At 40.5% G+C, this 14,720-nt stretch overlaps 1 protein-coding gene across 1 annotated transcript in view; it reads left to right on the top strand.

The window, feature by feature from the left end:
* ATP10A (ATPase phospholipid transporting 10A (putative)) overlaps positions 1–12,584 on the top strand; it is a 147,652-nt gene extending 135,068 nt beyond the window's left edge. Inside the window, exon 21 of the mRNA XM_066579259.1 lies at positions 9,571–12,584. Coding sequence (XP_066435356.1) covers positions 9,571–10,201 — 631 coding nt within the window. The 3' untranslated portion in view covers positions 10,202–12,584. The remainder of the gene's footprint in view (positions 1–9,570) is intronic.
* The last annotated feature ends 2,136 nt before the right edge of the window (positions 12,585–14,720 follow it).

The raw sequence follows: 14,720 nt of genomic DNA, 5'->3' as shown, positions 1-14,720 counted from the left end.
TTTGCACATATTTGAGATATTACAGTTGAAAATGTGAAAAAATGACAATTTTCTCAAAATGTTTCCAATATTGGTACTTTTAATACACAAATTCTATACACAAATTCTATCGGTCTATTTTCACCACCTAAATGAAGTACAATATGTGGCGAAAAAACAATGTCAGAATCCCTCGGATATGCAAAACCTTTACGGAGTTATGCTATGTTGAGTGACACATGTCAGATTTCCAAAATTTGGTCCCGTCACGAAGGCACAAACAGGCTTCGTCACTAAGGGGTTAATAGTTGATCGGCTGGAGTCCGCTACTTGGGACCCCGGTCAATCAGCTAATTGTGCACCCGCTGACAGCGCCGCAAATACACAAGGGTCGAAGCAGAAGCTGCTGCTACTACCCCCGTGTAGTGTTTGGTTCTTGTAACTGCAGACACGAATCCCATTGATTTCAGTTTGCGTTGCACTTGGAATTACAAGCACTGGCCGCAACACAGGGGTCAGAGCAGCAGCCTTCACTCCGACCCCTGTGTATTTGGGGCGCTGTCAGTCCGGGCGCAATCAGCTGAGCGGTCAGGATTCTGAGCGGTGGGCTTCAGCTAATCGACTATCACAGACCTATCCTGGTCGCGAATAGTAATTTCCATGAAAAGCCCCTTTAAATACTTGAAGGATTAATGAAAATTGGTACTAAAAATATTTGTGAAAAGGAAATTAATTACACCGAAAATTATCGGGAATTGATTGTGGGTTGGAGGTGCAATCTGGCAAGAACACACGTGGGGTTCAAGTCTACTTGGGGCTACTCTATACTTGTCACGGTCAATTACAAGCTGTAGCTAGCCTTGCATTGTATTCAGTAACACGTTTTGAGAGAAGGAGGAGAGAGGAAATTACTAATCCCCTGGATCACATTAGGGCTGGGTTCGTATGGGGTGCTGTTGCTGCAGAATTTCATACATACTATGCTACTAACACCATGAAAAATAGCTCAAGATGTTAACCTGGCCTCCAAAATCACCAGATCTCAATCCAATGGATCATTTGTGGGATGAGCTGGAAAAACAAGTCCGATTTAAGTAGGCCTGACCTTACAGCTTATGATATTTAAAGGGAACCTGTCATGTACTACTTGCTGTCCTCAGTGAGGGCAGTATAAAGTACTAGCACACACTCTGATTTAGACAGTCTGTCACTTATGAGGGTTTGCAGTGGTTTTAAAGAACTTATAGCTTGTTCCTGCAGCTTCCAGCAAGAGATGAGCTCAGTTTATTCATTGGGCACTGCTATCCCCACCCATTCTTCCTGATTAGCAGTTTTCACAGTATACAGTGAAATCACTAGAGGACTGTCATGACTGGTAGGCGGGGCTAGCAGCACCTCATAAATGAACTGGACTCCTCTTTTGCTGGTTACTACAGAACCTTCTCAATGGAATCTGTAAGTTTGAAAGAAAAAAAATCACTACATATTATCCCAAAAGTGCCAGACTGCTACAATAATCATGTCTGCCACTACGTTATTCTGCCCTCAGTGAGGGCAGTATAAAAGTACTTCACCAATTCCCTTTAAAGCTAATATCTCCCTGCCGGATAGCACAGAACAGTTTCAGAGGTCTCGTGGGGGTCCATGCCTCAATGGAGGCCCTTTTGGACGGAACGATTATCGTTCAAGAGCGAAAGTGAAAAATATTCAGTCTGACCGCAGCCAACGACCTACAATGATCAATAATCATTTACTTTTCGTTAGTCGTTCATTTTATGCAGGCATAAAAATTGCTGACTCGTTCACTCATCACTCAGTTTAAATGGCGCTCGTTCAGTTCTTCTAATTTATTTGAACGATTTCTTGTTTAAACGAACCAATGATGTATCTATCTAAACAGGTCGCACAAGCCAACGAGCTAGCTTTTATATCATTCGCTCGTTCAAACGACAACCGTTTGGTGTAAACGAACCCTAGGTCAGAGATATTCTAGCAGCACCAGGGGTGGTTTTAATGGCATATGTATAAAGACACCAAATGATATTGACTAGTATGTTATCCTGAGTCTCCGTTTATAAGGACATTGAATGGATTGACCGATATCCTAGAACTATGGTAGGCACTAACATTTGCTCTTTTTCTTTTTGCTTGCATTGCAGATGTTTGTGGCACTTTTGTTTTGGTACCAATTTTATTGTGGCTTCTCTGGATCGGCAATGATTGACCAGTGGTATCTTATATTTTTCAATTTACTCTTCTCATCCATTCCACAACTGGTTACTGGAATTCTTGATAAAGACCTACCAGCTGAAATGTTGATCGCTGTTCCTGAGCTGTATAGAAGTGGACAGACAATGGAGGTAACGGAGCAGCTTTTATTTTAAAAAAGCAAACAATTTTTATTGATGTTTTACAAGATTAAAACAACATCATGTGTGAAAATTATCTCTCTACATCCAGATCTTAGCATGATATAAATACTGTAAGCCACCATGCAAGGGCCCTGAATGTACAAATAGTTTAATACTGTGTTCATACACAGCAGGAGAAATAAGGGTAAAACATGAAATAAGAAGAAACCTGATCTACCTGAACATCTTTTACGTCTTTATATGTAATAAGGAATATAAATAATAAAATGATTGCTTATATTAATCAGCATATGCACAAGGAAATTGATAAGTATACTATGTATGCTTACAACATCCCCAGTATTACACATTTGGTATTAATAACATTAGGATATATTCTATATTGGTATGAGTCATGGGTCCAGAAAAGCTAGCCTTTATAACGAGGGCGTATTCTCAGAGTAGGCCTACAATAACTGAGTGGTGGGAACATGCAACTCAGGACCTTCACCCATCAGCTGATTGCTGAGACCCCGGTGCTCAGAAGGCTGTATTATAAGCACTTGCATGAGAGCTGCAGCTCCTTCAGTCAGCTGTTTGGCGAAAGTCCCGAGCAGCAGACCTCCACCAATCATATTGGTGGCCTATCCTGAGGATAGGCCATCAATTTTTTAAAGGGTGAATAATCAAATTGAGATGAGGGGACAAGGTACTATACTGTGAGATTTTAGATATCGTTCCCAGGATTTCCTCTTAGTTTGTGCATAAGGTAGCTTGTGAGCTCAAAGAGCATAAAGGTATTCCATGTCATAAGGATGGTTTACTAAACTTAGTTTTTGAAATTGAAGCCATTATCATAGAGTTTCAAGATCTTGTGATTAAAAGTTGGGCAGCTAATCTAACATGGCTGTAAAGTTCCATAAACCGGATGGACTGCCGCCTGAAAACACACATTGGGAGCAGAGGGCTGAACAGTGGTGAGGGACAAAGCGGTGAGAGGTTGAGTATTTGACACTTTGTTGTTTTATGGCAGGGGGAGCTGGGGTTTATAGGAAAAAATATATTTAGGACAACCCCTTTAAGCATTGGAGTAGTGTTATAAAATTGTTATACCGATGGGTTTTTCTTTAGCATGACTCTTGGCATGGCAGAGGCATGATATGTTGTGTTATCAGGGTGGTTTATTTACACTTTGAAATACTTTACAATGCGTTTTGTTGTGTTAAGATAAGAAAACAAGAGCTTCTTAATGGATTAAGATAACTTTCTCCTATCACAATCCAGGTACAATTTGTCCCATCTGTACACTATCATACATCAATTAATTTATTAGTGACTTCAGTAATCAGCATTACATAATTTATAGTAGTGGAGAAGGTTCATCAAAACTCCAGAAGGATTTTTTAATCTACCCTACAAAAAGAAGTCTGCTGTTGCCATTTGCATTTATTTGGATTATGAGAGCGAGGAGTTAATCCATCCTGCTGGTAATGTTCATTACAGTCCATGTATCGTGGTTAGCAGAGTGCTATATTAATGGTGGATGTGATTGAGGATGGCATCATCAATGCCAACTTTTATAGTTATGATAGAAGAAAAACTTATGAGCAATTAAAGAAAGAAGTAATTATGTGTTAAACCAATTCCACTCAGTTACCAATAAAAAGATCTGGCAACTACGGTATGTTAATAGGTATGTTAAGGTACTTTTACACTGAACTATTGTTCAAAAAATTGCTGGATCGTTCAATTTTGAACGATTATTGTTAAGTGTAAAGATTGCCAACAATCAAGTGATGAATGATAATTCCTTGGCTTATCATTCCTTTTTATGCAGGCATTAAAATCATCATTGGCTCGTTTGGTTTAAATACTGATCGTTCAGTCAGTCTCATTCACTAGTACAGTGAATGTCAACAAGTGAATGATGTATCTGCCTGTATAAACAGGCTACACAAGTGAATGATTGATTATAAATCGTTCTGTGCAAAAGCATCCTTAGAAGTGAATTGCGTGTAGGTGTTAGAGTATCAGGGATCAAGAAGAGGATTGTGGTTTCCATACAGATAGTGAAGCTTGTATGCTTGAAGACCATAAGGCGTTGATTGTATGGGATTTGGTTGCATGAACCCCCCCCCCCCCCCTTCTATTATATATAATATATATTATATATATAATATTTAGAAGAAAAAAAATTAATATATATATTTTATGTTGGCTAATATGTATGCCTTCTAAAAGGGGGTTATAGTCTCTACATAGTCACAGCAAATATCAGTGGTGATAAAGGACATTCCTGGCAGGTGCCATTTGTGATGGTAGATGTACTAGCAAGGAATCCTCAAGATAGCACTTTAATGTAGGAACTTTATTCTAGAATTATCCTCTTTCATTTTTAATGCTTGAAAGTAATTACTGTAAATAAGATTTTAATTCAGTTCAGCCAAACATTTATGTGCTTTGTGAAGAAGGCTGCAGCCAGACAGCTTGGCAGTGGCTTATCTCCAGGGGAAAGAAAAAGAATCAGACATTAAAATTCAACACACCTGATTCTTCTGTTCCCCGACATATGTGAGCAGAAAGTTGAGAAGCATCCATACACATTCAGCAGTCGGCGGGTTGAGGCGACTAGTCTGTGGATGGGACTTTAAAGGGGTTGTCCCGCGAAAGCAAGTGGGGGTATACACTTCTGTATGGCCATATTAATGCACTTTGTAATGTACATTGTGCATTAATTATGAGCCATACAGAAGTTATTCACTTACCTGTTCCGTTGCTAGCGTCCTCGTCTCCATGGTGCCGTCTAATTTTCAGCGTCTAATCGCACGATTAGACGCGCTTGCGCAGTCCGGTCTTCTTCTTTTCTGAATGGGGCCGCTCGTGCCGGAGAGCGGCTCCTCGTAGCTCCGCCCCGTCACGTGCCGATTCCAGCCAATCAGGAGGCTGGAATCGGCAATGGACCGCACAGAAGACCTGAGGTCCACCGAGGGAGAAGATCCCGGCGGCCATCTTCACAAGGTAAGTAAGAAGTCACCGGAGCGCGGGGATTCAGGTAAGCCCTCCCTGGTTTTTTTTTTTAACCCCTGCATCAGGTTTGTCTCGCGCCGAACGGGGGGGCTATTGAAAAAAAAAAAACCCCCGTTTTGGCGCGGGACAACCCCTTTAATACCAGTAGTATGCGATTAATTTTTGGTGTTCTTTCTGATGGAAATAATCACTCCATGCACGGATATCCACTGAGCTTGTAGTGGGCTTCCATCTCCACACAACAGCCAATACAAGAAGGCAGAATAGTAATGTGAGGTATTAGATAACAACAGAATCCCCCAACGTAGGCTTAACAGTTAAAGACTCGGTTCACTCTACTGTGCCATTTGTTGATGGTTTATTAACGCTTTTGACTGATCCAAAGAAACGTTCCCAGCAGTCCGCAAGAATTTTGATCTGTTTGGCAGTCTCTCATTTTTAAATAAATTCTAATAAATCTAAGGCCTTGAATATATCTGTTCCAGTTTAAGAAATGAAGCAAATAAAACATTTGCGTGGCCTGCCTCCTGCATTGTTTTTAGGTATCTTTTGCCACTTAGCCTTGACCTATTATACAAACTAAATTACATGACAGACGAAAAAAAGTCGAGGATCAACTATCACATCTCAATGTTCCTTTTATGTCTTGGATAGGGCGGAATGATATATTGGCTACATATGTTCTCCCCTCCATTCTCTGTACAGTACATACTGCATCAATAACCATACCAAAGCACTTCTTCCATAAACTCATGAACATCTTCTCCGGGTTCATTTGGAATGGACATAGAGCTAGAATAGCATAGAATTATTTAGTCAAAAAAAACCCACAATGGATTTACTCTTCCAGATGTCAACAGTTTTTACAAAGCAATTCGCTTGTCTAGGTAGCTGTTTTTGGTTGATACTTTGCCAACTTGTTATTTTATTTTGAGCCTTCCCTGCGGTATGTATATATTTTCATTTTCTGTGAGTTATGTCTTTGTCATATTTTTTCTCCCCTCTGTGATTTTTTGACTAAGGAATTAAAATCAAAAACTGCATGGTGGAATCAGATCTTAAAGAGCCAAGCAGCCTACGCAGCAGAAGAAAATGACAGTTTGCCATTTCCTATAGTTGATGACATGAGATTTTTAAGACCCCAGTTGGACATATTTTCATGTACCCTTATTTAGGACCATTGTTTTGATTGGGATCTAATATAACATGAATAGCCTTTATAAAATAACAACTTTAAGGATATAGGATTTCTTTCAGAACATTAATCATCGTAAGTTCCTATCATGGATTTAAACTGTTGCTTTTACCTTTTCTCTAGGAATACAAGCCTCATATGTTTTGGCGCAACATGATTGATGCTTTCTATCAAAGTCTTATATGTTTCTTCATCCCGTATTTTGTAAGTTACATAGCTTCCTCACCATATAATCTATGCAAATAGTTCAGGAATGTTTTAAAAGGATATTATTCCATTCCATTTTGTTTTCTCCTGCAGACATTCTATGACTCTGATATTGATCTGTTCACGTGGGGCACTCCAATAGTCACATGTGCTCTTTTAACCATCATGCTGCACTTGGGCATTGAGACCAAAACTTGGGTAAGATACTGTTTTTGGGTTGTTTTTGTTTCTTGAAATTAGCACTTTTTTGGGGTTTTTTTTAAAGTATTTTGCTATTCAGTTCACGTGTGTTATATATCAAGCTTTGCACACAGAAGCAGAATTCCTATTGCAATGATACTTAAGCATTTAGTTTGCGCTATTAGATGTAAATTATGCATTTATAAATTTACTTATTTTGTTTTCAGACTTGGATCAATGTGTCCTCCATTGCCTTCAGTATTCTCCTATTTTTCACTGTGGCTTTGATTTACAATTCAGCCTGTCCAACATGCAACCCTCCTTCAAACCCGTATTGGACTATGCAGAAACTCCTAGCCCATCCTTTGTTTTATTTAATTTGCATCTTGTCCCCCATCGCTGCTTTGTTACCCAGGTATTTTAAGTTATCTTTTATTTATTTTTCCCTTTTTATGTTGCTTTGTGTATCACTCTCTAATATTATACTTTTTGACCTAAAGGGTATATACACCTTTGTATTGCTCCAGCTCATCTAATATTAAAATTTCAGAAATTTTACAAATATTCTAAATTAAAACTACTCTATTGTATTTAAGGTTCATGTGCGGACCTGTGACTCTCCATGGCTACAGACTAGTAACAAACCTTATCTAACCTGATCCAGCAGTTATACTGGTTGCCATCTGTCACTTACTTGTTACTGACATGCAGTTGGCAGGTTAGTAAATCATAAGGGATAGATGGAAGAGAGTATAAGTGCAGCTCAGGCTACACAAGGTGTATCTATAACCTTGGAGACTCATAGGTCTGCGCACAAAATACTTGAATATTTGTTATTAAGGCCTCTCTCACACAGGCGTTTTGAACGCTGCGGTAATCGCGATATAATTGTCCCATTGATTTCAATTGGGCCTCGCAGACACTCGTTTAATCACAGCGCTTTCTGCTCTATTGTTCAGGGTTTAGCGCACTTCCATCACCCATCACAATGATGGGGTGCGCTTAAACACTGTCGGCAGCAGGAATCTGCAGCCGAAAAATAAAGTAAAATTGCAGCGTTTTACCCCGTCCATGTGTGAGTGGCCTAAGGCTATATGGGAGCTTGAGCGTGTACAAAGATGGACAAGTAAATTAATGGAATGCGTGGACTACAATACCGAGAGAGTTTATCAAAATTGGGGTTATCTACTTTACTAAAAAGACGGCTTAGGGCGACCTAATAACTATGTATAAGTATATGACGGGACAATACAGAGATCTCTCCCATGATCTGTTTATACCCGGGACTGTAACTGTAACAAGGCGGCGTCCTCTAGAGGAAAGAAGGTTTCTACACCGACATAGAAGGGGGTTCTTTACTGTAAGAGCAGTGAGACTATGGAACTGTCTGCCTGAAGACGTGATGATGGCAAACTCGATGAAAGAGTTCAAGAGGGGCCTGGTCGCCTTTCTTGAGCGTTATAATATGTGATATAATCACTAATTACTTCAGAAGGATTGTTGACCCAGGGATTATTCAGATTGACAGATTGGAGTTGGGAAGGAATTTTTTCCCTTAAATAGGGAAAATTGGCTTCTACCTCATTGGGTTTTTTTTGCCTTCCTCTGGATCAAAATTGAGGGAAAGTAATAGGCTGAACCGGATGGACATACCGTATATACCGGCGTATAAGACGACTTTTGAACCCCGAAAAATCTGCTCTGCAGTCGGGGGTCGTCTTATGCGCCGGTAATACAAAAAAAAAAAAAGTGTAAAAAAAAAAAATTCATTACTCACCTGCCCCGGCGTTCTGTCGCGCTCCGGCAGGATGTCGCTCGCTCCGGCAGGCTGTCGCTCGCTCCTCGTCCCCGGCGCAGCATAGCTTTCTGAATGCGGGGCTTGAAATCCCCGCTTCCAGAAAGCTAATACACACGCCGGCAGCCATGACAGCATTGAATGGCTGTGATTGGCTGAAGGCGCACGTGTTAGCAATCACACCCATTCAATGATGTCATTGAATAGTGTGATTGGCTGAAGCCACGTGTGCTTTAGCCAATCACAGCCATTCAATGATGTCATGGCTGCCGGCGTGTGTATTAGCTTTCTGGAAGCGGGGATTTCAAGCCTCGCATTCAGAAAGCTATGCTGCGCCGGGGACGAGGAGCGAGCGACAGCCTGCCGGAGCGAGCGACATCCTGCCGGAGCGCGACAGAACGCCGGGGCAGGTGAGTAATGAATTTTTTTTTTTTTTCTCCACTGTATACCGGCGTATAAGGTGACAGTTGGGGGGTCGTCTTATACGCCCCGTCGCCTTATACGCCGGTATATACGGTATGTATTTTTTTTGGCTTTACATACTATGTTACTAGTTACAAATTTGCTTAGTTTTTATTTTGAATAAACCGCAAACACGTTTGATATGATTCCTATATACCTGTGGAATACTTAGATACTATTCATACAGAGTTATTAAAAATACTTCAATGTACCTAGCTTAGGGATCATTCTTCATGTGAAGGAGGGTCAGTATGTGACTTCCGCAGTAGTGGGTTTACTTACTAAATATTATATATTGTTATACTGATAACTAACATAGTAACTATCTACTCTTGTGTTTGCAGTCGTGTTTACCTTATTTTGATATATTTTAGGTTTTTATATAAATCTATCCAAGGGACTATATTTCCTACGCAAGTTCAGATTGGACACCAGATGTTGAAAGCACATCCAGAGTCCTATGCCAATAAACAAGCGTCCATCACAACAGCTGTTCCAGAAAGACAAATCAATAGCTCTTTGTCGACTGTAAGTAACTTCCTTTCAGTTAGAAACCAAACGGAAGCCAACTTGGACCAAGAAAGAGAGACTGAAATTCTGTACTTTCCTAACAAAGAAGAAAAAGTAGCAACAGAGGGCATAGTCTATTCCAAGCCAGTGCCTTCCTTTTGTGTGAAGGAAAATGACCAATCTCTTTCGAGTTTCCAGCCATACATTTTTGACTCTTCTGTGTCGTCAGAAGCTATGTATGTAGATGAAATGATCAAGTGGAGTTCAAAGATGGACCACTCTGACATTGGTTTGATGAGCTGGATAACATCCACTCCTTTATTAAAGGACTCTTGTAGACCAAAGCAAATATCAGTTGTTCAGGGCGCATCAAACGATTCATCTGATTTGATTCCTAGAGACTCCGAAGTAAGCCGAAGATGCAATACCAGCATTTCAGAGAGAATAATAAGGAGCACAGGGAATGGGGAAGTGCAAGAAACAACATTTTTATAAGTCATTGTGTGTATGTATGTATATATGAGACACTATTTATATTTTCTACTTTGCACAGTATTTTTTAGGTAATGTACCTTGTTTCAGAATCTGAAGCCGGTGATTAGCGGTACAGAACTGTTTTCTGTTTTATGTAAATAATCTGTTCTGAAATTCTATTAGAGATTTATGAAAAAAAAGCTGTATAAAGATTTTTTAAAATGTTTATCTGGTTAACTAGCTTTACCAAACTTCTGAAAGATGCAAAAGAAAAATTTATTTGAAGAGTTCAATTTTATTTTATTTGACATATTGTGCAATTACTTCCCATGGTGCCTGTCATCTGGAAGACTACCTGTCATTTACACTGATTGAATGAATGCATGAATGAGTGAATGGTTGATTGAATAGATTTAACAAAGTGCCTTTTATGAAACATAAATGTAATAGTTTAAATACAGTTAAATATAAAATGATGGGTTTGGGATGTAAACATTACTGAATGTGTCATATGTATTGTGAACATACAGTTTACACATTGGAAAGCTATAGAAGTAGATAAAAGGGTGCTAAACCTAAAATGGAATTGGGTTTATAGAAAACAGCACATCTTTGGATAGTGGGTGGTTTGTACACCAAGACTAGTGAACCTGCGATGTATACGGTTGTAGAGCATTAGCGCTTGACTGATAATTGTTGCATTGCCGGTCTATGTTCAGTACGGTTCACTGTAGATGCATTTCAGCTATGTTAATAAGCACAATTAGACTGAAAATCCTCTTTTACCCTCTGAAAATCATCTGTTTTGCATTAGGGCACCTATTTTAATGCACGTGGCCTTAACAATATCTCAATATTCCTCCCTTTTTTGGTGCTAGACTCAACATGGTGCCATAGTAGCTAGGTATTCTCTAGAATATCGCCATACATACAGGACCTGGCAGAGCCTGTATAGAGGCACCTGGAGATTGTACTTGCAAACGGTAGCAAAGATCTAAGTTTACTTGATCTCTGTGAAGTTAACTTGGACAGTATATGAAACCCCCTTTTGCTGTTTAAACCTCGGGAATCAGCTGTTAACCCTTTCCAATCCACTGTCTGATGTCTTAAGACATTATGATTTAAAGCTGTACAGCTCCGATGTTGGAAGACGTCTGTCGGAGTTCTCTTACTGTATATTTCCAGCCTCTCTACCTTCGGAGCCTACGCAACGTGTCACCTCATGCAGTACTGGCTTTAGCCAGCATATAGCGCCGTTGTATAACGGCAGAAAAAGAGTAAGCCCCCTAGGAAAACCAGGATACAAATTGGATTGGAAAGAGTTAGATAACTTCTATGCTTGTTATTTAATCTATTGAAGTTATAGGCTCTAAACCGAAGGTGGCACTAAAATAACATGGCCTCTTCTGATTTCTGTAAGTCTTGAGGTCATACAAAATTGCTGCGGAAAGAGCGACAAAAATCCGCACAGAACAACGTAAGTGAATGGAGTTTTAGCGAGCCCCATTTCCTTACAGCGAGAAAAATCTGCAGCAGAACAGACATGTTGCAGAAATGCCGTGCATTTTCACTGCAGAATTCATTCACTGCAATGCAGTAAGTAAATTTTGCAATGAAAATCCACATGTGGGTTTTGGTACAGATTTTCTCTGCTATGCAGTGCCGACCTTGTGTGGATCCAAATCACCACCCACATCAATGTCTATATCCTATCTGCCTTGCGTTGGGCTTAAGAGCCTCTTGAAGGGGGTATTAGGAATTGCTTTCTAAGTGCTTTTCCTATCGATAATTTAAAAATCTGTTTTTAGTATCACTACACATGATGAAGAGGAGTTGAAAAACTACTAGAGAATTAATGTTTGTTTACATTGTTGTGGCCAATATCTTACTGCACATCTTTATGTAAGGACCAATGGTTACGCCAAAGTGCCTTTTCTTAAATATACACAGATATGACTGGACTATACAGACTGTAGAACATCCTTGCTGGCATTCCTCTCATGACTGAATGAAAATAGCTGTAATGTATTAAAATAAACCAGAGTATAGCTATATATATATGTGAATAAAGGCATTACCATTTAAATTTGTTAACCTGTTTTAGATATATTTCTTAAATTATTAATATAATGTTGAAAATTTATGCTAACCTTCTTCTACATGTCACAAATTATAAATACAAACTACTGGTAAGAAAGAGGTCTAACATGTTATAAATGTATAAACACATTGTATTGCATATATTTTGTGTAAGCATTTTAATGTTGTGCACAGTTTCTTTAGGTTCATCAAATACCCAAGTTTAATTGCATGATTGAAGATAAACGCCGAGGGATGTAGTATGTTCATTTAATGTGTCATATGCAGAACCAACAAATAAAATAATTGTTTCTTCTATAAAAAATGTTTAGTGGGCTAGTTTTTTAATGAAGGCTTTCGGTGGAAACACATCTTTACATAACAGTCAAATATCCTGGTCATGTTTGTGAATATTTTACGAATTCCCCTTAAGGCCCATTTAGACGGGACGAGTGTCGGGCAAACTATGCCCAACACTCATCCCCACACATACTTAATCTCATGCTGCTGCACAGGAGCTAGTATCGTTGACTCACAGCAGGGCAGCTGGAGGAGATTTCTCTCCTCGCGCTCCCCTGCCCCTCTCCATTGACTTAACATAGCAGCTGTTCAGTACTGAACGGCCGCTATTTACACTGAACTATCAGCTCATCGTCAATCATTTATGCTACATAACTGTACTGAACAACCGCTATGTTAAGGCAATGGGGAGGGGCGGGGGAGTGCGAGGAGAGAAATCTCCTCATGCTGCCCCTCTGTGAACTAGCCTTAACATCTACTTTCCTGTCTGTTTTAGATAAGATGTCATCTTGATTTTCAGATTTCATCCTTTTTACCTTCCTCTGTGCTACTCATGCCACTATGGTTATGAGCAACTTGTAACCAGCATTTCTTTACAGAAAGGGTTTTCCCTGCTATCTCTCATCAAACCCTCCTTTTTCTTCACTCATTCTTCCTCTGCAGATTTCTTTCCTCCTGTAAGTGAATGGGGTTTGCAATAACCTCATTCACTTACATACATACGCGCACACACACTGTACGTTGCTACGGAGTATCTGCTCACACAAACCGTTTTTAAGCCGTTTTTTTCCCAAAACCAGGAGTGTATTCAAAGGGAATAGGAAATATATAATAAGGATTTGTGCATCTCTTTTCTGCTGGATCCACCTATGGCCTTGGCTTTAGAAAGTGTGTTTTTCCAGCCTTAGGCCTTAGTCAGACGGGCGTTTTTTCGCGCGATTTGCGGATCGCATGACAGATGCGCATCCGCAAATCGCGTGACCGGTGCGCGCAAGTCGCCCGCAAATCGCCCGAAAATCTGCTCCTAGCCGCGTTTCATTAGAAACGGGCCGGAGCTGTCCAGCGCATTGCATTCAATGGAGACGGCAATAGAGCCGGCTCCATTTAAAGCAATGCGCTGCGGGCGAGCCCGGGATGAATTGTCGGGAAGGGCTTAAATATATAAGCCCTTCCCTGCAATTCATCCTAAAATGTGTAAAAATAAAAAACATATATATACTCACCTTCTCCCGGCAGCCGGAGCTCCGCGCGGCCGTCCTGCAGTGGGTGTGAAGGGGGTGTGAGTCAGACCTGCCCCCTGATTGGCTCAGCGCTGAGCCAATCAGAGGCATGTCTCACTCACACCCATTCATGAATGGATGTGAGTCAGACCTGCCCCTGATTGGCTCAGCGCTGAGAGGCAGCAGTCACTCACCCATTCATGAATTCATGAATGGGGGTGTGAGTGAAACCTGCCTCTGATTGGTCAGGGCTGTGACCAATCAGAGGCAGATCATTCAGCAGGCGGGGATTTTAAAGCCCCGCCGGCTGAATAGTGCCGAGAAGCAGTTCAGGAGAACTGACAGCGGCCGCGGCTGGACTCCGGCTGCAGTGGAAAGGTGAGTATACAATTTTTTTTTATTTTAACACATTTTAGGATGAATTGCAGGGAAGGGCTTATATATTTAAGCCCTTCCCGACAATTCACCCCGCGCACGCCGGCAGCCCATTGCTTTCAATGGAGCCGCTGTATTGCCGGCTCCATTGAATTCAATGGGCAAACATCGTTCTTCTCTGTCACAGCTGTTACATCTGTGGCAGAGAAGAATGATTTGTCTTCTATATGTTCTCAATGGGCTTGCCGCTGCTGCCGCCGGCCCCATTGAGCGCATATAGAGAAGAGAACAGGAATCGCAGATCGCAGATAGGTGCGATCTGCGATTTCTGTTCTATAATTTATCGGACGAGCGCATATAAAAAGCGCTCATTTGTCCGATACCATTGCAAAGCAATGGTTTTATAAAATCGCCGGACGCATGCGCAAATCGCGGCTAAAAACGCCCGTCTGACTAAGGCCTTAGACTGAATCTGAAAACTGTATTTCAGCATTTTTCTTGTTTTTGTTTTTTTGTGTGTGGCTAGATGTTACATTAAAGTCCATACTAAAATATAAAGACCCTAC

This window comes from Eleutherodactylus coqui, chromosome 1 (genome assembly GCF_035609145.1).
Source record: "Eleutherodactylus coqui strain aEleCoq1 chromosome 1, aEleCoq1.hap1, whole genome shotgun sequence".
Taxonomy (NCBI): Eukaryota; Metazoa; Chordata; class Amphibia; order Anura; family Eleutherodactylidae; genus Eleutherodactylus; species Eleutherodactylus coqui.
The sequence above is the reverse complement of the archived record's forward strand: the minus strand, read 5'-3'. Positions and strand labels throughout refer to the sequence as shown.